Source organism: Sprattus sprattus (assembly GCF_963457725.1).
Source record: "Sprattus sprattus genome assembly, chromosome: 16".
Lineage (NCBI taxonomy): Eukaryota > Metazoa > Chordata > Actinopteri > Clupeiformes > Clupeidae > Sprattus > Sprattus sprattus.
In genome coordinates, this window is record NC_137914.1 from 28,894,146 (window position 1) to 28,921,875 (window position 27,730).

The window sequence follows — 27,730 nt, forward strand, 5'->3', positions numbered from 1 at the left end:
TTGACAGGTATGCCACTTAAGTTGTTGACGACGGGTACAAAGACCTGAACAGGGCAACCTGTTCTCCTCCTCTCATCCTAAACATCCAAAGAATGGCAGCAATAAAGATAGCTGTTTTGTAAGACTTAAAGTATACATGATCAGTTGGCCCAAAGGGGCGAACACTGAACAGAAGTCCCTGCAGAGCATCAATCATTTAGAGACTGATCCAACAGGCTCCCTTGTGGAATCCCTGGAAGGAGAAAACACAGGATAAGAGCCTGCCAGTGTCCTTGTGCCTATACAGCAATCATCAGACCCTAAAAGTACAAAATGTCCCTATCTACTAACTCCAAAAAAGAGAACAGCACAAGATTGAAGCACCCGTCAGGATTCTCCTGGCAGTCCAGCACTGTTCACACACATTGCAGCTGAAGCCGAATAAACCCAGTGCGGATTGGGTCTTTGCACTCTGAACAGTTGACATGTCATTCTGCAGCACAATGACTACGCTATCTGCTTATGAAAGCTTCCTCCCTGGCCATTGATGAACAATAACCATCATAACCTGTCCTTCTGAGGATCTCTAAAAGGTGTCTAAGATGAGACTCGTTGGAGGGAAGGCAACACAGAATATCTGCCTGCGGTTGAACTTATGCATTTACATAAGGTTTCCTAAGGACACATCCCAGACATTAGAAAAAGCAAACATTACCCCATTTTGAGGTGCAAACATGAGTCTTGATGAACAAGGGGTAATTGTTCAACTTGGAACCTGAGTGGGTTACTAGGGAGTTGGTCCCTAACCTAGAACTGGATGATAGAATGTGAACATGGACGCACATTTTACATCATCAATAAAACCTAGATCTTTAACATTTATTACACAAAATAACCCTTGCCGACAATGGGACCTGGTGGCTGAACAAAATGTTGAACACTCATATGAACACAAGTAGAAAGGAAAAAACCTTTATTAGTTTGATTCATTCTTTAGCAGGGTGTACAGTAGCTTTCATCAGAGATGCTCTTCAACTCCCTGCCCTCTGTTACCTCATTCCAATCTCATAACAATCTGGTCCGTGGCTGAGGACAGTTTGGTTCTGTTCTTACTCAAGTGGTTGAGCCAACATTCGTACAGCAGCCTACTTCAGAAGGGGCAGCACGGTCCACTACTAGCTCTGATGGAAGCAGAAACATTACTGAACAAACCTGCTCCCACACACTTGCAGTTTCGCTCACTCTCGCCACGGCATCTTTCCATGCAATCATTTAAAAATATATATTTATTACAAAATGTTTTTGGACAGAGTGAAACATAATACTGAGAATTACTTACAACTAATGAAGACAGCAACAAGGCACTGAATCACTACATTTAGTTCAAAGTGTTAACCTGTCCTTACACCTGAATCAGTCGAATGGATTCAGAACACTGATTTCAGTATTTTAGTCTTCAATTCTTCACTTTCATTTTATGGAGCTATATTAATTAAACTGAGGCAAGTGAGGGTGCCAAAATGTGATGCCATGGCAGTCAGAGCTGATGTAGTTTCCTCTCACACAGATCTGATCGGACGGTGAAATGAGAGGTCACAGCCCCCCATCCACACAGAGCTCCTCACAGCTTGGCGTGATCCTTCAGCAAGATGTCTAGTTTTTGGCTCAGCATGATATTCCCCCGCATCTTCAGTTTGCCATCGAAAAAAGCCTGTGGAAGGGCGGAGAGGGAAGAGAGGATGATCAGGAGAGCGGAGATGAAGGTGGAGAGAGGAGATGAAGGAGGAGAGAGAGAGAGAGACAGAGAGAGAGAAGGAGAACCGTTCCTGGAGCTCCTGTCTGGGCTCAGGCGGCCTGGCTGAAACCTGACTGATCGCTCCACTTTGGGAGGCTGACAAGTTCTGTGTTTTACAGCTCATTTATAATGAGCACAACAAGCTCACAGAGGCAGGAGGTGTCTTACTCTCGTCTGTCAGATGACAGGAGCGCTTACATTCACTTGAAGGAATTTCAGAGGCAGAATTATGAGAGCTCTGTAGTGTGTATGTCTCAGAGTGTGAATGTGTGACATCCATTATGCATCCTGCAATCATTTTTAGAGATTTAAGTCCCAATTCAACACACAACTCCACATGTGGTGGTGGCCCAGGCCCAACCCATTCATGTCGAGGTAGAGAAGAGATGGTACCTTCTGGGGGTTGATCTTGCCCTGCACCACCTCCATGAAGTCCTGGTCAGACACGGTGAAGGTGACATCAGCCTTCCCACTGTACGGGCCCTTGAGCAGGGAACCAGGCCCTGTCTTCAGGTCGATGGCTGGGAGACACACAGAGGGGAGGGGGAGGGGTGCCAGGAGGAATGGTTTCATAAAAAAATGCTTTTGATTTGTGTCTACATGTTCTACTCATGTTCAGGTCATGTTCTACTCATGTTCTAGTCTTCTATGATGATAATGTGGCTCAAGTAATATGTTGCCACTGGAGACACCTATATCCTTGTCCTGTGTAGTCCCTTAACCAAATCTGTTTTTTTTTTTTTCATCTTAACTATGTCAAAACATGATTTAGAAAAACTCATTCATGCTTTTATCTCAACCAAAGTTGACTACTGCAATGCTTTTTTCACAGAACTTTCTCAAAAGATCATCAAACAGCTTCAGTTTAAGTACAAAATGCAGCTGCTAGAGTTCTTACAAAAATGAAAATAACTCGTCACATAACTCCAATACTTAAAGTAACACAATGCAACAATTATACTTCAGGATTAGGGTTAGGATAAGCAGGTTAACCTTAAAATAGCTGTGCTGTTAGATTTACTTTTGTTTTAGATACAAATCGAACTTTTATTCTGAAACAGTAAGTGGTCCTAATGCCAGGAAGTAGGAAATACAGGTAGTTCGTGAGTTTTTGCAAAGTACATGTTTACTGTGGATTGGGGAGTTCATTTGCTGGCCATTTCCAGGGATGCTACTGGTAAGATCTGTTTTATAATAATTTCGATTATCTGTTGATCTGTGTAAAGTAAATTCCGATAATTTTTTAGGATCGGTTTAATGTTAATTCCGATTATTTGCTGATCTGTTTAATGCTAATTTCGATTGCTGTATTTTGTGTTTGTTTCTTGTAAAGGTTTTCAACCTATGAAAAGACTGCTCTAAAAAGACTTTGTATTTATGACTACAATAAATCAAAGAAGATTGAAGAACCGTCTTGAGTTGTTTCCATTTTAACCCTGTTGATGGCCAAGGCCTTTTTCAAGTTTGGGCAGAAATTACAAAATCCCCTGATAACTTGACAATAGCAGCTTGAAAAAAATTGGGGCACTACAATGACTTTTATTATGGAGTATCGCCTCCGTGCCATTGCCATACCAGGGTCCATAGGCATAAAACTTCATTCTGTAGTTTTGCCTGTGGCCGCCCAACTTTCTACTGTCTCCCGAACTAGTAAGTATCTTATTTGCCGTCTTGCTTTGTCTTGTGTTGCACTTGCTTGATGTTTGACTGTGTTAGGACAGTTGAGTTACTAGTTTGTCATAATGTCAAAGTCAGCACATTTCAAGAGATTTCGTTAGTTTTAGCTGCTAGCATATTGTTAGCGAATAGCTACTGATCGGTTGTGCTGCTTACAGTCCTTACATTGGCTTCCAGTAGGTCACAAAATTGCTTTTAAAGCAGTGCTGCTTGATTATAAGTCACTAAATGGGACAGGACCAAATGACCTCAGATACACATCTGCTACACCTCTGAGATGACAGGATCACCTACTGTCAGAACTAAACACGCTGAAACGGCTTCCAAACAACATCAAAGATGCCTCAACTATAACCAGTTTCAAATCTTCACTTGAACTGCCAAATTAATGAACATGTTCAAAGATGATTTCTGATTGATGAAATGCACTCTATGCTCTTTAAGCTTCCTTTTTAATCCTTATTATACATTTTACACACTCTCTTTTTTTAATGTATTTTCTTTGAAATCTCTTTTGTCTTTCAATCCTTTGCTTGTATTTATGTATGTTCACTCACTTCATGGTGTACACATTACCCCTTCCTCACATAACTTGTTAATGCCCTTCACTGTATGCAGATTCTTTGGCCTCTTCTTAGTGTGTGTGTGTGTGCATGTGTGTGCATGTGTGTGGACTCACCCCATTGTGAAGCTATCTGTCCATCCTTGGTAATCTCCCAAACAAACACTGCATTGACCTTCTTTACCAGGTTTGCTCCCATAGTTTCAAGGCGACGCCCAATTTCAGCAAACACCAGATCACTCTGAAGTTCCACTGCCTGCAAACATCACAACAGCATTACACTAACATCACAACAGCACTACACTAACACTAATGCAACACTGCAATAACATCACAACAGCATCAGGATCAGGATCAGTAACTGCTTTACTACAGTTCACTTTATGGCATCAGCATGTGTGTGTGTGTGTGTGTGTGTGTGTGTGTGTGTGTGTGTGTGTGTGTGTGTCTGTGTGTGTGTGTGTGCGTGCGTGCGTGCGTGCGTGCGTGCGTGCGTGTATGTACCTTGGGAGCAGTGCTGGGAGAGACCTCTGGAGGTCCATGTAGATCCACATATGCCCCAGATAAGACCACTGCATCTGTCTCTTTCACCTGGCGGCACAGATACACCAGTTTGACAAACCCACACTCACACCCACTAGATTACTCTGCCATGTCCCAATGCATAGCTACACACCTCAAAAGCACTACCGCACACATACGATCAATATTTTGGTTTTTCCTTCCTCAGCAATCTCGGTACCACTTTACAACAAGACTCCATTATAAATGGTCTATACATGGTTTATAAATAGGTTATTAATTAGGTTGTAAACACTTTGTAAGTCATTAATAAGCCCTTCTAAATGAGTTATAAACACAATTTGTATACATCGCTGTGCGCTCACTATTTGGGAAGATCCCCATCTTGGCAACCCACTGTCTATCCCTTAACTTGCTCTACTAGCTCAATTGCACACTCCCTATCATTCTTGTATCTGTTACTAGAGATTAAACCCCAGGAGGGGGGGGGGGGGGGGGCTCACAACCCCCCCAAAAAACTTTACAATAAGGCTCCATTTTGCCAGTTATAAATGTTTGTAACTGATTGCTAGATGATGATGTGTTTCACACTTTACAATAAGGCTCCGTTTTGACAGTTATAAATGTTAGTAACTGATTAATAAATGGTGATTTGTTGTGTAATGAGTAGTAAGCAGTAACTTTATCTTGGATGGATGGATACTTTATTAATCCAGAGGGAAATTTTAGGACTTTAGGGGGCTTCTTGTGTTTCCGTTCCATTCCCACTCCTTTTGAACGTGTTCTCCCTAAAAGGATGTGATTTGTGGATGTTGTGTCTGGATGCTACTGGATGTCCTAAAATTTCCCTCTGGATTAATAAAGTATCCATCCATCCAATATGAAGTAACTGCTTACTACTCGTAACACAACAAATCACCCTTTATAAATCAGTTACTAACATTTATAACTGGCAAAACGGAGCCTTATTGTAAAATGTGAAACACATCATCATGCACACTAGGATGGGCCTCAATGCAGTATGGTGTTTCTGCACACTAGGATGGGCCTCAATGCAGTATGGTGTGTTTCTGCACACTAGGATGGGCCTAAACGCAGTATGGAGTGTCATTAGCTCACACTAGGATGGGCCTAAATGCAGTATGGTGTTTCTGCACACTAGGATGGGCCTAAATGCAGTATGGTGTTTCTGCACACTAGGAAGGGCCGAAATGCAGTATGGTGTTTCTGCATACTAGGATGGGCCTAAATGCAGTATGGTGTTTATGCACACTAGGATGGGCCTAAACGCAGTATCCGGTGTCATTAGCTGAAAACATCAACCTTGCATTGCAGATGGATCCTATTGCCTTCCTTCCACATTTCGGTCTGCAGACTTTGTCCTGGAAGCACTGGTTTAACAAAGCGCACCTGAGAGAGGGAAACAGAGAGAGAGAGAGGGGGGGAGAGAGAGAGAGAAAGAGAGAAGAAAAGAAACATACACTAAGTCTTAACACTAATACCCTAGAAGTGTTGAGGACTCTTGGTGGCCTCTCATGTAAAAGAAGTATAGAGTGTGTGTGTGTGTGTGTGTGTGTGTGTGTGTGTGTGTGTGTGTGTGTGTGTGTGTGTGTGTGTGTGACCCTGACAGCTTGATATAAGATGAAGAGAAGAGTGGGGTGTCTATATGACTGACAGCTTGATGTAAGGGCATGTGTGTTACCTTGAAGGCCTTGAATCTGGAGACATCATTGTCGGCGAAATGCTTCAGGACATGTCGAGCAGCAAAGCCAAAGGAACAGAGGCCGTGCAGAATGGGTGCTTTGAATCCTGGGAAATTGAACAGTGCTGGTGAGATAAGACAGGCCGCACCTGTGCTCCTAACCTACACACCACACATGCTAAGACCATCGTGTGCTCCTCACCTACACACACACTACACACTCAGACCATCATGTGCTCCTCACCTACACACACACTACACACTCAGACCATTGTGTGCTCCTCACCTACACACACACATACACACTCAGACCATCGTGTGCTCCTCACCTACACTAGGGTTGTAGGGTAAGTCATTTTTGACCCACCATCACGATGGATGTAATTATCGTGATGCCACGCCCCCCCGGTCTAGGTTACAGTTTTTCTTCGTTTTTCCCACGTCAAACATTTCATGTTATTCACGTTAACTAAGCCTGCTCCTGCGTCGGGAAACTTGCTCATTGTCACCAGAAATATTACGTTCAAGCGAAAGCGAAAGCATTAACTTCAGTGCAATGGCTACAAAATAGAATAGACACGAAGGTGTTGATATAAACACGTTTATTAAAAGTTAAACAACAAAAAAAGTTTTTTTTCCAAACGATTTAATGTCAATGTTTCTGGCCAAAAAACCAACATATTCACCTTGTCTGGCTTTAATAAGCTGCGGATTGGGGTGACCACACTACCCGCGGTGCTAAACACTCTCTCAGAAGGCGTGCTGGTAGCGCATACACCGCGTTCCACATTATTATGCAAATTGGATTTAAGGATCATAAACATTCATTTTTTTGTTTTTCAATTAAAGTCATGGGTGGTTTTGTGTCTCAGGGCTAATTGAATGATTGAAATCAATCTCAGACACCTGAGATAATTAGCTTGCCAGGTGAGCCCAATCAAAGGAAAACTACTTAAGAAGGATGTTCCACATTATTAAGCAAGCTCCATGTTTCAGGCAAAATGGGGAAGAAAAAGGATCTCTCTGCTGCTGAAAAGCGGCAAATAGTGCAATACCTTGGAAAAGGTATCACAACATTGGATATTTCCAAAAGAATTGCGCATGATCTTCGGACGGGGAAGAAATTTGTCACTGATTCACAGCACAAGTGGGTTTGTTCAGACAAAGGCAAGATAAGGAATATTTCTGCCAAACAAATGCGTAGGGTCAAGAGAGCAGCCACTAAAATACCATTGAATAGCAGAAAACAGGTGTTTGAAGCCGCTGGTGCCTCTGGAGTCTCGCGAACTTCAGGATATAGGATGCTCAAGAGGTTGGCAAGTGTCCTTAAACCGTATTCGGCCACCCCTAAACCCAGCTCACAAGCAAAAAAAGGTGGCAGTGGGCTCAGGACTACATAAAGACTAACTTTCAATCTGTTTTGTTTACGGATGAGTGCCGTGCAACCCTTGATGGTCCTGATGGATGGAGTAGTGGATGGTTGGTGAATGGCCACCATGTCCCAACAAGAATAAGACATCAACAAGGAGGTGGCGGAGTCATGTTTTGGGCCGGAATCATGGGGAGAGAGCTGGTAGGCCCCTTCAGGGTCTGGACGGTGTGAAAATGACCTTGGCAAAGTATGTAGAGTTTCTGACTGACCACTTTCTTCCGTGGTACAGAAAGAAGAGCCGCGCCTTCCATAGCAAAGTCATATTTATGCATGACAATGCACCATCTCATGCTGCGAAGAATACCTTTGGGGCATTGGCTATAGCAGCCAATGCCCCAGAGGTATTCTTTGCATAAAAGAAGAGAAACTCATGGTGTGGCCCCAATCTTACCCTGACCTTAACCCTATTGAGAACCTTTGGAGCATCATCAAGCAAAAGATCTATGTGGGTGGAAGGCAGTTCACATCCAATCAGGTGCTCTGGGAAGCTATAATGGCATCCTGATAAGACAATCAAAGAACTCATGAGTTCAATGGATGCCAGAATTGTGAAGTTGATATCAAAGAAGGGGTCCTATGTTAACATGTACCTTCACATGTTTTTGATTAATTTTTTTTTTGATTTCAGTAAATATGGCCTCCTAATGCTGCAAATTCAACAAATGACAATTTTTAGTTCTTTAAAACCTATAAAATATCTTGAAACTCTGAGACTTTGAAACTCTGCATAATAATTTGGAACACTGCATTTTGAGTTTTTTATTTTTTTATTTTTGAAAAAAATACTGTTATCATTGGGAGGTTTGTTCAATACAATTTGAATTACACTCTAACAGTTGATGACTTAAAAATTATACAGACTGATTGTGCATTACTATTTAGGAAAATCTGAGCAAAGTGTCATTTGCATAATAATGTGGAACGCGGTGTATGCAGAGATACTTCCTAGCGATTCTTGCCATCAAAGGAAATCTGCTCTGGTTATTTGCCCACCATTTCAGTGGATCCTCTTCCCCGTCGATAGCGCTTTCCTGCAGATGGCAAATTGCCTGCCTCAGCTCTTTGCTCATCAGTGATCGTCAACTCTCTGGCCCCCCTCTTCCCTAAAAGGCTACCCGAAGACACTTTCTTTTTTTTGGGCACTGCTGCGGAGGTTTCTCCCGCTTCCTCTTCTCCGCCATGTGTCGGGCCTTCTTGTGTTGTGTTGTGTTGTCAGCCACGAGCTCTTCGATCAGCTCGTATTTTGTAGAGCGAAGTACTGGGGGGCTCATGTGGTCGCCTCTGTACCTGGGGTCAAGGAATGTTGCTTTACGCAGCATCCTCTGGGTGGGCTCTTCATATCTGCGCACCATCTGCTCCAGAACAACGCGTTTCAGGTTGGCGGTCAACTCGGTATCATCCTCACATCTCTCTAGCATGCTTTCTAGATGGCCCAGCATGGGAACAAGGGAGGACACGGTGACATAGTTTTCTCCGGAAAGAATGTCGGTAAAATCCGCCACTGGCTTCAGCGCCTTGTTCACGGATTCGAGAACACTTATGTCCTGCCATGTCAGCTGGGGCAGTGGTCGGCGGCTTTTATCCTCCGCAAGCACTCGTTTAATGGCTTGTGCTTGCTCCAGTATTCTCTCCACCATTTTTTGTTTGGAGCCCCATCGCGTGGCACAATCCTGTCAGTAAAGACACAGACTCAGTTATCCACATTCGTTAAGTTGGCCCAACAATGAGCTGCACATTAATTTAATAAACTTATAAAATTGGCCTAACCTATGGTATATTTCATGAATGTATTAATTATTTTACAAGCTATATAACTTATTTAGTTTTAATTTAAATGATAGTCTTAAGTTGTAACAATTGCTTCAAATATTACCGTGATCAATGAATGCTCGGGGAGGTTCATCTCCATCTGCGCTTTTCGAAGTTCACTGCGCCGTAGCCAGCTGTGGGAAAACGCAGCGTTGACAGCTCGGCAAACCGCAAACGCGCGGTCTGTGTGCGCCTTCTGTTGCGTCAGGGAGTTGTTGATGGCAAGGTTCAAATTGTGGCCAAAGCAGCTCAGCCATGACCATTTCAACTGTCGGATGGCAGCGACAATGTTCGCCCCATTGTCAGTAGTGATGCAGGCGATCTTTTTCTCCTCTATCTCCCACTCCATCATTGTGCTGTGCAGAGCATCTTCCAAATTGTCCGCCGAGTGCCTCTCTGGCATGAAGGTAGTCTGTAGGCATTTGGACTGCATTCTCCAGGCTTGATTTATATAATGTGCAGTCACGGACATGTATGGCATCATGTTGCAGCTGGACCACATGACAGTTGTCAAGGCCACATATTTTACCTGACACAGCTCGGTTGTGATGCCACTTCTCACCTCATTGAACATATTTGGTACAGCCGTATTCGAGAAATATTTGCGGCCTGGCAACTCGTACTGCCTGTCAAAGGTGTGTAGCATGGCCTTGAAAGTGGGCTTCTCCACCGTGTTGAACGATACCATTTCTTTGGCTAGGTAGCGAGTTACAACACCTGTCAGCTCCTTCCACCGGTCACTGTCAGTTTTATAATGAGTGCTTTTCGCAAACATCCCAGAAATGGTCGGTTGTGTTTTTTTGGCAAGCCCTGAGCGCACGTTGATCGTTGAATATTGTTGAGGGTGGTGAACACGCAGGTGATCGTGTAGGTTCGTTGTCTGTCCATCTTTGGCACGGACCACAGTTGCGCAAATTTTACATACACATTTAGTTAAATCTTTAGGCAGCCCACGCTCGTCTGGTTCAAAACCAAAGAAGCTTCAAATAGGCGAAGTGGTGCCCTTCTTTCGAACCAACTCCTGCGTCATGGTAGGTTACCAGCTGACGAATTTCAGTTGAACATTTGAAATGAATCCAAAAGGAATGGAACGGCAGCTTTTTATAACGCGCAGCGCGCCAAAGCGAACGAGGGCATTAGTAAAACAAAATATAGCCTATAGTTTTAAACGTATTACCATTACATTGCCGTTGTTAGTAGATTATTATTATATATTTAATGCTGGCCTAATTATTATTATTTATTTTTTTATACGATATCATCGTCCATCACGATGTTTCAAGGTAAACATCGTCTTCTGCTAAATAACGAGACATCGCCCAACCCTAACCTACACACCACACACACACACTCAGACCAACGTGTGCTCCTCACCTACACACACACATACACACTCAGACCATCGTTTGCTCCTCACCTACACACACACACTACACACTCAGACCCACAGCACCTGTGCTCCTCACCTACACACCACACATGCTAAGACCATCATGTGCTCCTCACCAACACACACACACATACACACTCAGACCATCGTGTGCCCCTCACCTACACACTCAGACCCACGTGTGTTCCTCACCTACACACCACATGCAAAACCATTGTGTGCTCCTCACTCACACACACTACACACTCAGACCCACAGCACGTGTGCTCCTCACCTACACACACACATACACACTCAGACCGACATGTGCTCCTCACCTACACACCACACACACACACACTCAGACCCACTTGTGCTCTTCACCTACACACCACATGCAAAACCATCGTGTGCTGCTCACCTACACACACACTAGTACACACTCAGACCCACTTGTGCTCCTCACCTTCACACACACACACACACACACACTCACGCTCAGACCCACAGCACTTGTGCTCCTCACCTACACACACACATACACACTCAGACCCACGTGTGCTCCTCACCTACACACCACACACACACACACTCAGACCCACTTGTGCTCTTCACCTACACACCACATGCAAAACCATCGTGTGCTGCTCACCTACACACACACTAGTACACACTCAGACCCACTTGTGCTCCTCACCTTCACACACACACACACACACACACACTCACGCTCAGACCCACGGCTGGATCAAGCTGCTGGTGGAGCAAGGAGTGGCCAAGGGCTGTGTGCCACGTGAGTGAATGATGGCAAGAATGTTTCATTACAATTTGCTTAAACTGAGCTTCCAGATTAAAACACAAATGGGCATATTTATGAAAAAGGAATGGAAAATATCCATCAATAATACTACTTTAAATCAAAGGGACACCACAAAACTACACCTTTAGCAACATTTAACTTTTAGCCTGGTCATTTGTGAGCGTGAGTGTGTGAGTGTGTGAGAGAGAGAGAGAGAGAAAGAGACAGAGAGAGAGACAGAGAGAGAGAGAGGGAGAGATCTCTTACCTCCCATGGCTGCGAAATCTGGGTCGATGTGGAGGGGGTTCCAATCCCCACTTAGCCTGTAGAGAGCCGCCTGAGGGAGCAGAATTACATTCAGGTTCATTCATTAGTTCTTCATCAGCATGTGTGCTCCTTAATTAACTCATGACTTCATCATCATCATCATCATCAGGTTCATTCATTAGTTCTTCATCAGCATGTGTGCCCCTTAATTAACTCATGACTTCATCATCATAAATCTGTTTCTGATCATCATCATCATCAGGTTCATTCATTAGTTCTTCATCAGCATTGTGTGCTCCTTAATTAACTCATGACTTCATCATCATCATCAGGTTCATTCATTAGTTCTTCATCAGCATGTGTGCTCCTTAATTAACTCATGACTTCATCATCATCATCATCATCAGGTTCATTCATTAGTTCTTCATCAGCATTGTGTGCCCCTTAATTAACTCATGACTTCATCATCATCATCATCATCAGGTTCATTCATTAGTTCTTCATCAGCATGTGTGCCCCTTAATTAACTCAAGACTTCTTCATCATCATCAGCAGTACTACAGACAGTGTCCATATTGCTGAGCAAAGCAACACATGACAACACAAAAGACATTTGAAGCATTCTAGTTATGTCCTCATAATTAATTGTATTGTTGTTTTTCGTCCATTGATCCATTTGAAACCCTAACCACAATAAATAACGCATTAATTTGACAGCATATCAAAATATGAGCTGAAGCCTAACGTCCATGGAGACACGGTCACGTCTACCCTGTGTGTACAGGAAGGTGGAACAGCTGCAGCAGAAGCTTGAAGTTAAGCAGCAGCCAGTGATGAAGGCGGCTAAAGACGCCATATCTATATCAGTGAGCTAGCGTAGGGAGGGAGAGAGCCCCACCACAGATGGATGTCTGGCCTGGCCACAGCTGCTGCCTCAGTGCAACCTCACTCACATCAGGAGGAGAGGAGAGGAGAGGAGAGAGGCTTCCCTTCGTTAAGCATATATGAATCCTTTCAGGAAAGGCTGCTTCTCTCCGAGGCTGTAAGTGTGTGTGTGTGTTTGTGTTTTTGGTCCTTGCCTGATTGCTGGAGGTTTCATCAGTCACCACAGCATCTGGAGCTCTGTTCGGAGCATCCACAGTACTCTGGAGAGGAAGAGCAGTCCATCATCATCATCACCATCATCACCAATAACACAGAGCTCAGGCTTTAGGCCTAACACAGCTCAGAACACAGCTCTGGTTTCTCTGGCTTAGGGCACTCAAATATTTACAGCCAAAAGCCAAATGTTGAAAAGTGCGAGGAAGCCAAACAGAGGAAAGAACACTGAGAGAATGAAGTAAAAGTGAGAGTGAGAATGGAGTGAGAGTAAGAGTGAGAGTAAGAGTGAGAATGTTGTGAGAGTGAGAGTGAGAATGGAGTGAGAATGGGAGTGAGAGTGAGAGTGAGAGAGAGAGAGAGAATGGAGTGAGAGTGAGAGTGAGAATGGAGTGAGAATGGAGTGAGAGTGAGAATGGAGTGAGAGTGAGAATGGAGTGAGAGTGAGAATGGAGAGACGTGAGAGTGAGAATGGAGTGAGAGTGAGAATGGAGAGACGTGAGAGTGAGAATGGAGTGAGAGTGAGAATGGAGTGAGACTGAGAGTGAGAGAGTCTACCTTCACTTGATCAGATGTTCTCTTCCCTCCGAAGCCCCCTGCTCCCACGATGAAGAGGGAGAACTGGTTGTAGCACAGCAGCTCCTGGTCTTTATAAGTGTGCACTGCAAGTACATATCAACACACATTACACACATTCTTACTGATGATCATATATCACACTGTAACAACAGAATACACAACATCACTCAGTCAGTCAGTCACACTCTCACACACACACACAAACACACACACACACACACTCACACTCACACACACACACACACACACACACACACACACACACCAAACCAACCCTAACACTGCTTAACTTTGTGTCTGTGTCTGTGATGTTGCTCTTTAAATAATAAAAGAGGCCACTGTTCTACTCTTAAAGTCACTCTGTGCTTTCTGTCTGAGGCCCAATCAGTTGTGTGATATGTGTTCAGCCATTCTCTTTAAGAGAAGACTCTGTGACATGAACACTCACCATCCAGCAGAATGACTGCCCCCGATCCTTTATCCAAAACATCAGCAACTGATGCTCTAGACGTGAGTGTTCCTGTAAAAGCATTAACAATGGAGTTAGATTCTAATCAAAGAACTCAAGAACCAAACTCTTCAAAGAGCCTAGAATGGAGGAAGGAGAAAGGAATGACAAGAAGATGAAAGAAGGGAGGAAAGGGCACTGAGTACAGGAGAAGGAAGAAGAGAGCACAAATGACGAGGGCAGAAGAGGAGAGCTGAAGAGGAGCGAGGGAACAGCAGAGAGAAGGAGGGAGGACGGAGGAAAGGGAGATGGATGCCCACCTGAAGCTGGGATTGGTTTGTAAACCTCCAGATACTGCTCCCCATGCAGCAACTGCGGCGACCAGCAAACAAACAAACAAACAAATAAACAAACAAACAGGTTGATAAACAGCTTGAGAAAAGACCTGTGAAAGTGATAACGAGCACACTCCACCACATGCAGACAGCCAAGCCAGCCAGACTGAGACCAATACAGAGGTGCCCCAGGCCATATGGAGCACAGGGCTTTACAGCAGCTCTCCAGCAGACATAGACCCCCCCAGTGACAGCCCACCACAGCAGTTTGATGGTCCTTTTCCCAGCTGTTTCACATTCACAGCACATTATACAACACTTATGGATCACCCAGTGGTGTGGTGTCTTGTGTTTACTATCACATTCACGGCACATCTGACCGCTTATGGATCACCCAGTGGTGTAATCTCTTGTGTTTACTATCACATTCACAGCACATTATACAACACTTATGGATCACCCAGTGGTGTAATCTCTTGTGTTTACTATCACATTCACAGCACATTATACAACACTTATGGATCACCCAGTGGTGTAATCTCTTGTGTTTACTATCACATTCACAGCACATTATACAACACTTATGGATCACCCAGTGGTGTGATCTCTTGTGTTTACTATCACATTCACAGCACATTATATCTAAACGCTTATGGATCACCCAGTGGTGTGTTTCTTGTGTATACTATCAATAAAGATGAGAAGGATTTATAGTACAGAGATGAATGACCTGGAACCTTGAAACAAGGAAGAGTATCTGGAACAGGTGATGTACTTTTAAAACGTGAACGCACTGTGAAAGACTTTAATGATCCCACCCATCAGGAGTGCCTTAACCTAATCTACACTCAACAGACACAACATTTGTCCTTGGGTGATACATACAACAGACACACTTGATATACAAATAGACACGTACATTAAAGATGAAGTGCAACCATCTCTGTTACCTGAGCTGGTGATGTGTATAGGGTTTACCGGACTGATGTTTTACTCATGTTAACTGCAGCCCAATGAGAGTGAGGCATACTGAGAGCAGCAGTACTGTGAGGGTGTGATGGCCTCTCTCATGCTCACCCTGGTCATGTCCAGATTAAGACTGTATCGTGTGAGGTGTAATGAGAGCAGCAGTACTGTGAGGGTTTGGAGCTCACCCTGGTCATGTCCAGGTTGAGGCCGGGCACAGAGCTGAGCCCCCCACTCAACATGGAGGCCTGGGAGGGGATGACCCCGAAGGTGGGGAGGACGCTGAAGTCTGCGTTGTTCTCATACAGGAACTTGAGGTGGTCCGGCTCCTTGGTGGACATGCCCACCCCCAGGGCGTACAGGATGCACTGGATGTGGGAGTAGCTGAAGGTCATCTCTGGGAGCGTCTGCCCCACCGCGTCCATCTGGGAGGAGACGGGTTGTAAATTCAGTACATTGCCTCGGTGTGCTATTATATACAATATATACCTGATATACAATATCAATGAGATCGTCCACTGGTTGGAAAATACTGACTGCTGTGATTTGATTGTCTTATTGGCGGCCAGTTTGTTGAGCGGGCCAACTGGCACTGCAGAAAATGTCTGCAAATGTGTCCAATTATAAGCACACTAAATTTCAAATAATAACACTATGCAACAATCTGCCACTTTTAGTGGTATGTTGTTGTAGGAAATAATTGTATTCACATTCATTTTGATGGTAAAAGGTGATGTGAAGAACAGATAAACACATCTGTCTTTATCTCTAGCTGCCCAGGCTATATTCTATGAAGTAGTCGGGAACACCCAGTGGACATTCAGGAAAAGCTTTCACAGCACATTGCCACTTATATTGCCAAAAGACATGAGTTAGCATGTTAGTAAACTTTTATCAGTGCCAAATGAACTGTTCCTGTTCGTAGTGTTTGCAAAATTGTGCATGACGTTCAGGTAGCTGGCTTGCTAGTGTTTGACCAGAATCCTTACTACATGTTTCTGTTTCAAATTCTGATTTTTGAATTTGGCAGTTGGAAGTTGCATCATGAGATGGGAGATCTCGTGTAATCAGTGGGAAAATACTTAGAATGTGTTCTAACCCACAGTATTACCTAGATATGAGGCAAAATGTAAATGTTCTTATTATATCGCACCCTTGTGGCAAGCAAATATGAAAACACCTGTGACAGGTGAGCCCCCTAATTTGTGAATGAGAAGAAATCTTGCCAAAAACAATAGGGTTCCTGTAGCTAATAATTAAACAACAGTGTTGCAGCAACTCTTTAGTTTGGACCCCAAGTAATTAACACTCCAACTAAACCTTCCCTTACTTAACCTTCCCCTCATGTTTGATGCTTATTTACCATTATAAGACAATGTGGTGAACATTTCAACCTCCTAATAATCACTGCAACTTTCAACAGAATGAAATCTGCATATCTCCTTCTGTAGAACCCAATAATGTAATGCAATGTAATAACTCCCAACCACGTCATAGTTTTGCCATTTATGTCCATCAAAAATGCAATAAAAGCCAACAATGTAATAAACTCCTAAAATGTAATAAAGTGTCTTTAAATAATTACATTTTTGGGAAATGACATTATTAGGTTAACCTGCAGCATCCCAAAATGTCCCCTTAACACCAAAATGTAATACAAACTGACAATGTAATCATTTGCCCAATAATGTAATACAATCTCTCCAAAAACATAATGACATTTGGGAAATTCAGTATATGTGAGTTAATCATTATTACAGAGATTCACTTTCTTTGAATAAAAGTGTGGCTTCTACAGTGTAATCAGAATAATATCATATCATTTAAAAGACAGAAAGAGAAAACAGAACAGTCAGGTGAGTTCAGTCCTTCTTGTTTATCTTGAAATATTCAAGATGATTTTTTTACTTTAAAATCCCTCCCCCTTTTGAGAATGGTATATAGATGCCCAGAAAATTATGATAAAAGACAAGTGCTCCATTTTATTAGGTCTCTTAATAAAAAGGTTGTTTGACATTAGTTTCTTCACTGTACAGTTCCATCCTATTCTTCTACAAGTGGTTGAAGAATGAAGTGAAGTGCGTTTGTTTAAATGTTGAAATGCAATGAACTTGATTCAGTGCTGCATACTGAAGGAATAAAGTCTCTTCATTCATTTATGGCAGAGTACTCGTACACAGAATGGCAGTATGAAGTGCAACTATCATTGCCATAGTCGTGGCTTAGTACAGATGCCATGATCTAGAATATTCTCTGTTCATATTTGGGCTTCAGCGCTGAAAATGGTATTCACAATCTCTGAAAAACAAAAACCAAAAAAATACCAAAATATGAACGTAACACATTAATCATAACTATTTCTAAAGAAGAGCTTGTACAAAAAAATGGATTCCAAAAATGTCATTATTGGTGGTATGTTATTATATTATTTAGTACATTATTACATTTTAGTGTTTCCTGTAAAAGGTTATTACATGATTGTCAGGTAAACCCAATAATGTAATAACTTTCATTATTTTATTATCACTTCGGACAATTCATTTCATTGTTGGGAGTTTATTACATTCTTGATTGCAAAGTATTACATTCTAGGGACGTTATGACATCTTGGGATGCTATTACAATAGTGGGTTCTCCACTCTCCGTAACGCACAGCTTCATACTGATGATGGCATGGAATCCAACTCTGTTTCTGTGAGTTTAATACAAGTCATGAGGGAGGTTCTAAACTCATTACTTTATGTATGTGAGTCTTTGCTTGTAACTGTGTAAATGTATGTGTGTGTGTGTGTGTGTGTGTGTGTGTGTGTGTGTGAGTGTGTGTGTGTGTGTGTGTGTTATATTATCATGACGTTCTGACATGATTGGGTTTGCTTGAATGTGTAAGTGTGTTCTGTATGTATATGTGTGTGTATACTCACAGGGCTGGGTACCCGGTCCTCTGTCTCTACCCTGGAGAGCACCTCCACCAGCGTCTGCAGAGACTCTACAGTGGGAGATAAGGGGAGGGGGCTGATTAGCGCTTTGGCTAATTAACCAGACGATGACGAGAGCATCCTGAGCTCCCCCCCCCCACCCCCTTTAACACAGATGATGATGAGCACTACAAAGACATGCTAATGAAAAGCCTCTCTTCTCAAGACACACAATCCTTCTCTCTGTCTGTTTAGCTCTCTTGCCCTCCTTTTCACTCCCTCGCTCTTTCCTTTTCTCTCTCTGATGTGATACATGTCCAGGGGGCTGACGCGGAAAGGGAGAGAGACGGAGAGATGCACAGAGAGAGATGGAAAGGAAGGATGAGAAGAAGGATGAAAGGTTGCCATCATTTGTTCTTGTCGTGTTACCTCAGGCTCTCTCACACATTCTCTCTGTCTCACACATACTTTCTCTCTCACACACACATTCTCTGTCTCTGTCTCACACACACACACACACACACACACACACATTGTCTCTCTCTTTCTCCTTCTCTCTCTCCTCCTCTCTCACACACACGCATGTTCTCTCTCTCTTTCTCTCACACACACACACACACACACACACACACACACACACACACACACACACACAATAGATTCCTCTTGACATACACTTGTGTCCCAAACCAAACCTGAACAGCAGGTGGTTTGATGCACTTGTATGGGAGTGTTTGTGGTGGTGTTGTTGAGTGTTTGTGGTGCTGTTGTGGAGTGTTTGTGGTGCTGTTGTGGAGTGTTTGTGGTGGTGTTGTTGAGTGTTTGTGGTGCTGTTGTTGAGTGTTTGTGGTGCTGTTGTTGAGTGTTTGTGGTGTTGTTGTTGAGTGTTTGTGGTGCTGTTGTTGAGTGTTTGTGGTGTTGTTGTTGAGTGTTTGTGGTGCTGTTGTTGAGTGTTTGTGGTGCTGTTGTTGAGTGTTTGTGGTGCTGTTGTTGAGTGTTTGTGGTGGTGTTGTTGAGTGTTTGTGGTGGTGTTGTTGAGTGTTTGTGATGCTGTTGTTGAGTGTTTGTGGTGCTGTTGTTGAGTGTTTGTGGTGTTGTTGTTGAGTGTTTGTGGTGCTGTTGTTGAGTGTTTGTGGTGTTGTTGTTGAGTGTTTGTGGTGCTGTTGTTGAGTGTTTGTGGTGCTGTTGTGGAGTGTTTGTGGTGCTGTTGTGGAGTGTTTGTGGTGCTGTTGTGGAGTGTTTGTGGTGTTGTTGTTGAGTGTTTGTGGTGCTGTTGTTGAGTGTTTGTGGTGCTGTTGTTGAGTGTTTGTGGTGCTGTTGTGGAGTGTTTGTGGTGCTGTTGTGGAGTGTTTGTGGTGCTGTTGTTGAGTGTTTGTGGTGCTGTTGTTGAGTGTTTGTGGTGCTGTTGTTGAGTGTTTGTGGTGCTGTTGTTGAGTGTTTGTGGTGCTGTTGTGGAGTGTTTGTGGTGCTGTTGTGGAGTGTTTGTGGTGCTGTTGTGGAGTGTTTGTGGTGCTGTTGTTGAGTGTTTGTGGTGCTGTTGTGGAGTGTTTGTGGTGCTGTTGTGGAGTGTTTGTGGTGCTGTTGTTGAGTGTTTGTGGTGTTGTTCTTGTGGGGTGTTGATGGCTTGTTCTGGAGCGTGGGGCTTTGTGCCGCTGCCATAGAGCGCGTGCGGGATAGAGTGGTGGTACTACTGCGTTCTATGTGGCGCAAGTATAGGTGTGGTGACTACATGTGTGATTATATTCTCGGGTTTCACGTTATATATGCTTTAGTAACATGGTATGGTGTGGTGTGGTGTGGTGTGGTGTGGTGTGGTGTGGTTCTAGTTTGAATAGAATGTGGTTTACCCTGGATGTTGGCGGGTTTGGTGGCGTCGACGAAGTCACAGATCTGCTCCCAGTGATCCCGCACAGCCTCAGGGTTGATGGGCTTGTCCTTCCTACGCAGGATCACGCCTGCGGTCCGCTCCCAGCGCACTGCAACACACAACAACACACATCAACACGCATCAATACACATCAACACACACATCACACCCGCGGTCCGCTCCCACCGCACTGCAACACACAACAACACACATCAACACACAACAACACACATCAACACACAACAACACACAACAACACGTATCAACACACAACAGCACTCAACAACACACAACAACACACATAACGCCCGTGGTCCGCTCCCAGCGCACTGCAACACACAACAACACACATCAACACGCATCAACACACAACAACACACAACAACACACAACAACACGTATCAACACACAACAGCACTCAACAACACACAACAACACACATAACGCCCATGGTCCGCTCCCACCGCACTGCAACACACAACAATACACATCAACACGCATCAACACGCATCAACACACAACAACACATATCAACACACAACAACACACAACAACACACATCACTCCCGCGGTCTGCTCCCACTGCACTGCAACACACAACAACACACGCTACATGCTACACGCTACACCCTACACGCTGCTCTCATTCTCTTTCATGCTTCTTCAAGTCTCCAATCGCTTCCCTCTCTGTCAGTTTCATGAGCCTCTTCAGCTCTGTTGAATGCTAGGATGTCTCCATCGATTTACTGTACTGTTTTGCTGCCGTTATTTTCTTTCAATCCTTCCCTTTCCTGTTGCTCTCTCTCTTTCTCTCCTCTGTCCACATGTGATGTGATCACCTTCAGAGAGGCTCTCTCTCTCTTTCTCTCTCTCTCTCTTCAAATTCAAATTCAAATAAGCTTTATTGACATGACAAGAGAGCATACAAATTCAATTCATACATAAGATAAACAAGACAGTGTTATGATAATAATAATAAGTCAGAAGATTATTAAGATAATAATAAAAATAATGATAAAGAAAAACAATTAGAATATATATATTAAAATATATATTTATATATATAGACTAGGATTGGATGTCTGATCTGTCACCTATGTGTTTTCTCTCAGCTTGTGGCACTTTAACACAAACTGTGCTGCGATCTGTATTGTTTGTTCTTCCTCACCTAGGAGGGTTCTCATTTTTGAATTTTCATCTAGTCCTGCAAATTGTGGACATTTTTCAAGAAATTTAGGGTAAAACATTTTTCTCAGTGGAGTGTATTTGGTGCACCTCAGAAGGAAATGTTTCTCATCCTCGACCTCCATGAGGTCACAGTGGGAGCAAATTCTTTGGTGTCTTTCTTGCCAGGATCTTCTATGCCGTCCAGTTTTAATTTGCAGTTTATGGTCGGCCAATCTGTATTTTGTTAGGTAACGACTTTGTGGTTGTTTTAATTTAGTCAGGTAATTTGCTAATTCATGTTTTCGATTTAATCTAAGGTAACAATTTATTTTCTTATTTTGTTGGGCATCTTGTAGCCATTGGGAAGTGTAGATATTTTTGTTTTTGTTGTGGATTTCTTTTAGTCGTATTGGTTTTGTGTCACTAATTTCATTGCTGTTAATAATCAAATTTAAGCGGTTATCTTTGTCTGGTTTTGTTGAGTTTTCAAGCAGTGCTTTATGATTTAGGTTTTGGGGGTCTGAACTTTTTAAATGCATCCAGAATTTAATTGATCTTTTTGTGATGGCCAGGGACATAGGGAAACCACCTAATTCGGCCCTGCAGGCGTGGTTGGATGTACTTCTGTGCACTTGTAAGAGGATTTTACACAGCTCCATATGTAAAATTTCTATTTGGGATTTATCCCAAGATTTTTTTGATTAAAGCTGGCCCCCAAATTTCTGATCTGTATAGGAGGATCTGTGTAATGACAGAGTCAATTATTTTTAGCCATTTTTAGATTGGGGGTTGAAATGTATTTATAGTTTTGCAAATTGCATAGAATGCTCTTCGAGCTTTGTCTCTGAGTGTTTGTATGCCTGTGTTAAAGTTGCCTGAGGCATTTATAACTAGTCCTAAATATGTGTAGCTAGTTGTGTGTTCTAAGATATTAGGGTTACTCTATCAAGGGGAGAGGAGAGACGCCCGTCTGCAGGATTTACTAGACGAGGTCAAGACCCTGAGATGAGTGACACTGACTGACTGTGAGGTCAGAGGGACATGATGAAGAATAGCAGAATAGGTGACACTTACGTTTGCCAATCCAGCCAGCTCCCACCTGGCAGAGAGCAAGCACAACAGCAGTTAGCAGGCAGTCCCAACAGTCACGGTCCGTACATGTCAACTACTTTGGTGTGTGATGTCAAAAGTGTTTGTGTGTGTGTGTGTGTGTGTGTGTGTGTGTGTGTGTGTGTGTGTGTGTGTGTGTGTGTGTGTGTGTGTGTGTGTGTGTGTGTGAGTGTGTGAGCGTGTGTGCGGGCATTCGTGTGTGCGAGCGTGTGTGTGTGCGAGCGTGTGTGTGTGTGTGGGTGTGTGTGAAAGAGAGATTGTGTTTGCGTTGACAATGCATACCTCAAACAAGCCTCCATTCTCTTGGCAGTCAGGGTGACACAGCCACAGAACCAGAGGAGCCACGTACTCTGCCTTCAGAGACTCCAGCAGATCTGAGAGAGCACAGGGAGGGAGGGAGGGAGGGAGGGATGGAGGAAGGGAGAGAAAGAAAGAAAGGAGCAAATGACACACAATAGAGAAGGAATAACCCAGGGGAGAGAGAGATGGAAAGGAAGAGATGATAGTTAAAGTGAGACAGAGAGTCATAGAAAGAGAGAATGACTCAGAGAGAGAGAGAGAGAGAGAGATGGAGAGGAAGAGATGATAGTTAAAGCGAGACAGAGTCAGAGAAAGAGAGAGTAAGTCAGAGAGAGAGAGAGAGAGAGAGTGTAAGAGGACCACATAAGTATGACAGCAGCAAACTGTCACACTCTGAAGAGCATTTGAGTTGATCAGAGGCTCACGCTGCTCTGACATGGGAAAAAAACTGTGTGTGTGTGTGTGTGTGTGTGTGTGTGTGTGTGTGTGTGTGTGTGTGTCTGTTTGTGCTATTCAGCAAAGGAGCAGGTTTAAGAGAGTGTGTGTGAAGAGCAGAGGTGAGCCATGGATACGAAGCTGAGCTGCATGGGTGTGAGGGGATGTGTGCATGTGTGGAAATGTGTCGGAAGAAGAGCTGTTGCCTATGTGAGAGGCAGCCAAGTGAGTGTGTGTGTGTGTGTGTGTGTGTGTGTGTGTGTGTGTGTTTGTTTTTCTCTTATAGACTTATATAGGGTTAGTCAGAAAAGCCTTTCATGTCAGCTAACACATTACAACTGTGATGACAAAACCTCCCAAACCCACCCTGCACAATTAGGAGCACCCCTGAAATAGCCACTTAGACAGCAACATCCAGACAACATTGCGTTTTTAAATAGACTTTCGCCCTGATTTAGATGCTAATTTATTTACTTACTTCCCAACTCATTTATTTTGCCCATGAGCCAAACAAACACTCCTCAACAAATCTAAAATGAAATTACAACAGAAATCGCTCCAGACAAAACCTAATTTGGTTTCTGTGTTGGCATGCAGGACCGGAGGCCAGACCACATAGTTCCGGTTTCGTCTGGATCTCCAGGAGGTGTGGCAATGGCCGTACTGACTGACCTGGGGGCATGACGGTCTGAGTGAGGCGTGAGCCGGCCGTGGGGGCGATGGTGTTGCAGTGGATGTTGTACTTCTGGCCCTCGATGGCCAGCGTGTTGGACAGGCCCAGCATGCCCAGCTTGGCCGCGCTGTAGTTGGCCTGGCCAAAGTTTCCGTAGATGCCGGCTGCAGACGACGTCATGATAATCCTAGGAGGGGTGAGTGGGCAGGCTTAGGTGGTGAAAGGGTAGGCCACGGACTGCTGTGCTATTGGAACACTAAACCATGTGGAGGTACACAGGTCAAACAGGGTCTTCATGGACGGAAAAGAGTCAACGGAAACTGGCTTCCAGTTCTATAATTATTAATGTACAAAAAAACATAATCTACAGTTACTGGCATTGATCCCAACCTTGTCCCCATTCTTATCAAACACATGAGCTATAAAGTGAAGCACTCAACAATGCCATATTATGAGTCATCTAAAACAGCTTAATCACTTCAGATATACCACTATAGTTTCATTCATCAGTCCCTGAATCTTTCAACATAAAAGCGTGACATGTTGCTATAGCTTAGCTGCTGGAGCAAGGCTTCAGATACAACCATGCCACGAGTACAAAGCACACACAGCAAGGTCCACACATTACTGATTACACCCCTCCCCCCCCCCTCTGGGACCCCGCCAGAGAGAGGCTACCTGCCAAACTTCTGCTTTTTCATGTGGTCCCATGCAGCCCGTGTCACCTGGAACGACCCTCTCAGGTGGACTTTGTGGATGAGGTCTGGAGAAAGAATACTGATGTTGATTATGACATATAACACTAAACTTCTGATAATCTATACTTATAAAAGATGTGTGATATACACCCATCACACTGCTGGGTTTCCTGTTTTAGCCGGTGACCGCTGATTTCAAATGTACAGATTAAGTCACTTACAAATGCAAGTATTTTCAAATGGACTCAGAAGTTGTTCTTGGCAAAAACTAAGAATTCTCTACTCTTTCACAGAAACTATCTTTTCCTCCATGGTGGGTAAACACTGTTTCACAGCGTGGTTATCAGAGTTATCATTGAAGTACATGGAGAGAATTATTGAGAGAAAGAATGTGTGCAGTTAAAAATGCTATTCATGCCCAGTGTGAACATAGAAATGACAACCCTGCCCTGTAACTTTAATATAAATCACTTTCTTGACCATGTGAAGGCAAACGCAGTCAGACTCTGCACCCTTCACCTACCCCAATCCAAGTCACTGGTTCTGCCAAACGATCTGTCTCTCAGAATCCTAAAATAAAGAACACACAATCCCAGGCAGTCAGATGAGAAAAGAAAAGTTTGCTGTTTGGTTTGTGCTTTTATAAAAAAGAGACAAATGTTTATTTTCTAAAGAATTAAAGAAGGGCAATCTCCTACTTCACTGCAGGCCGCATGCGGGTCAAAAACATTAATAATTAGGCCTTTTTCGGGAAAATGAAACAGACAAAAATACTCACCCTGCGTTGTTTATGACAACATCTGTGGATGGAAAAAAACAACAAATAATCCCAATCACAACACAGACATACTTTGCATGTGTATTTCCACTTCAAACTACACATTTAAATATAAATATTGAAGACAAACCCACCTATTCTACCAAAGGCATCCAATGCAGTCTGAATCAGCTTCTCTCCATCCTCTACTGATTCTGCAGAGCAATGGGACACAAATTCAGTGGCAAAAACAACCAGACAGGCCAGCAAGGCTCTATGGATATCCTACAGAGGCCTTAAAAAGGCTGAATTGATCAGGATTCTGTGGGCCAATTACACCTGAAAAAAACGTTCATGGGTTTTTTTCTACAAAGCAACTAAGGAGGCTCTTAGTTGCTCTGTAGAAAAACCCATGAAGAACGTTCTCACCACAGTAAGAAACCTCTCTTCTGATATTGAAAAAACAGACTAGAGTGAACTCTGAAAAATTATCTTCCTTAACATGTCATAACTATATTACACACACACACACACACACACACTCTATAGCCAAACAGAAATAGAAACACCCACCATAGTTGGCCACAGCCTTCCCTCCTTTGGCCTTGATCTCTTCCACTACTTTATCAGCTGCGGCCGAGCTCTTCCCTCCTCCCTTGATGTCCCCTCCAAGGTCATTCACTGGGAGGGGGAGAGGGTAGGGAGAGAGACGTGTCAGCTCCTCAAGTGCACATTATGCATTTACTCATTGCTCAGTGGCCCTGTCAATCAACTCTTTTTCAACCCAAACTCTGTATGTGAGATGTGCTACATTATATTATTACATTACATTATAGCAAATAGCCAATTAGCACAAACATTAGAAATCACACTCCACAGAAAACATATTGACTCCTAATGGAAGCTAATTGGCAAGTAAACAGTACTGTTAACGAATGTTTCAAAGGAATAAGACTTGAAAATGATAATAAATAAATACGTAGTAGTAGCTGGATGGTTATTCATCCAGAACAGTGAAAACATTTGCATTAACCTGCTAATGAAAAATATTTTGCTTAGCTGTAGAGCAGACAGTATAGGTTCATAGTCTGACTTTGCAAACTGGCTGACGGCCAGAAGAGAAGAAAAAAAACACACACTTCTGATCGTTTTAGTTGATCATTCTACAAGCACATACATATCCCAGTCCAGTCTTGCAGTGTTACTGAATAGGCTGTCTAACTAATGCAGGTCTATTTCAGAGGTTGGCCTCTGTTGAAGTTTCCTCAAATAAGGTTTTAGAAATAGTCTTTAATAACCCCTCTGTGTGTCTGAGCTGCCACTTCTCTTTCTGCAAAGGTCAGCATAATTAGCTAGTCATGTGTCCTGAAAACTACACATGAGCAATCTTATAATACTACAGTAGTACTGAGTTTCACCTGAGGACATAGGTTTGTGCAAAACAAACTTACCAACCACAGAAGCTCCTCTTTCTGCAAAAGCCAAAGCATATTCCCGGCCCAGCCCTGAAGCCAAAGGTGGAAGAACAGATTGTTAAGTAGCTGCCTACAGACAGTGAACCCCAAAATGACAAGCATTTACTTAGTTCCCATTTACTAATGTTTCAGCGGATGTTTATTACATGCAAAATGTTATGCTTGTTTGACCAGCCTTTAAACTTTTAGAAATAAACGGTCAGCCTTATTCAGATGTAAAGGACATGCTGTAGGACATATCAGTGGAACATCTTCCAAGCACCCACAATCTTACGTGTAATGTAGCTACTTTTATCGTAAGACAACGACAACTGATAGGCCTATTTTACAACTTTGACATTGAAAATGTTGTATCTCTCCAAGGTAAGATGTTCTCAGTGAGTTCTTCTGATAAGACGTTATGACTAATGAATAATCTATTCAAGAGCTAGCTCTAGTATTCAGGAGGAAGTTCCAATTAAGTTACTTCAGGTCATCCCATGAAGTACGTTATGACAACATTTCAAGAGGTGGTGATTCCCTCAATGGCTGATGTGCACCGTAGCTTGATGTTGATGACTGACATCGTTTAATTTCAAAATAACCTTTGACCGACTTATTGGCTAACATTAGCACATGACAGAGAGGAGTTTGCCATCTATGCAACCTATTTCGAACATTACGGCCACTGACATAGGAATAGATCACCTCGGTTCAACTAAACGCTTGTTTTGTGACCCAGGCCAGCATAAATAGCACATAACTGTACGAAGCAATACATTGCATCATGAAAAATAACATTAGCTTGCTGGTTAACAAGCTGTTCGGCAACTTACCTCCTCCAGCACCAGTGACTATCACTACTTTCCCATCGAACGATAAAGGCACAGACATGGCAAAACGTCGTTTTCAATTCCGGTTAAAGACTCGAAGCGACCAGCTAATGCATACAGTAAATACAGAACATACAAACTGCAGTATGAACTCTACAAATTCACCTAAGGACTTGCTTCAA

General features: G+C 43.2%; 1 protein-coding gene across 1 annotated transcript; it reads right to left on the bottom strand.

The window, feature by feature from the left end:
* Window positions 1–994: 994 nt before the first annotated feature.
* On the bottom strand, window positions 995–27,730 carry hsd17b4 (hydroxysteroid (17-beta) dehydrogenase 4). Its single transcript, XM_080853247.1, has 24 exons — window positions 27,552–27,730; window positions 26,713–26,766; window positions 25,835–25,942; window positions 25,417–25,476; window positions 25,283–25,304; window positions 25,028–25,074; window positions 24,485–24,569; window positions 23,806–23,993; window positions 22,681–22,772; window positions 22,363–22,387; window positions 20,102–20,230; window positions 18,261–18,325; window positions 15,528–15,764; window positions 14,359–14,410; window positions 14,039–14,110; window positions 13,570–13,673; window positions 12,993–13,058; window positions 11,914–11,983; window positions 6,238–6,344; window positions 5,859–5,945; window positions 4,518–4,604; window positions 4,131–4,269; window positions 2,168–2,295; window positions 995–1,690 (listed from the first exon to the last, which is right to left on the bottom strand). The coding sequence occupies exons 1-24, from the start codon at window positions 27,607–27,609 to the stop codon at window positions 1,601–1,603; spliced, it is 2,172 nt and encodes a 723-aa protein (XP_080709373.1). The 5' UTR covers window positions 27,610–27,730; the 3' UTR covers window positions 995–1,600.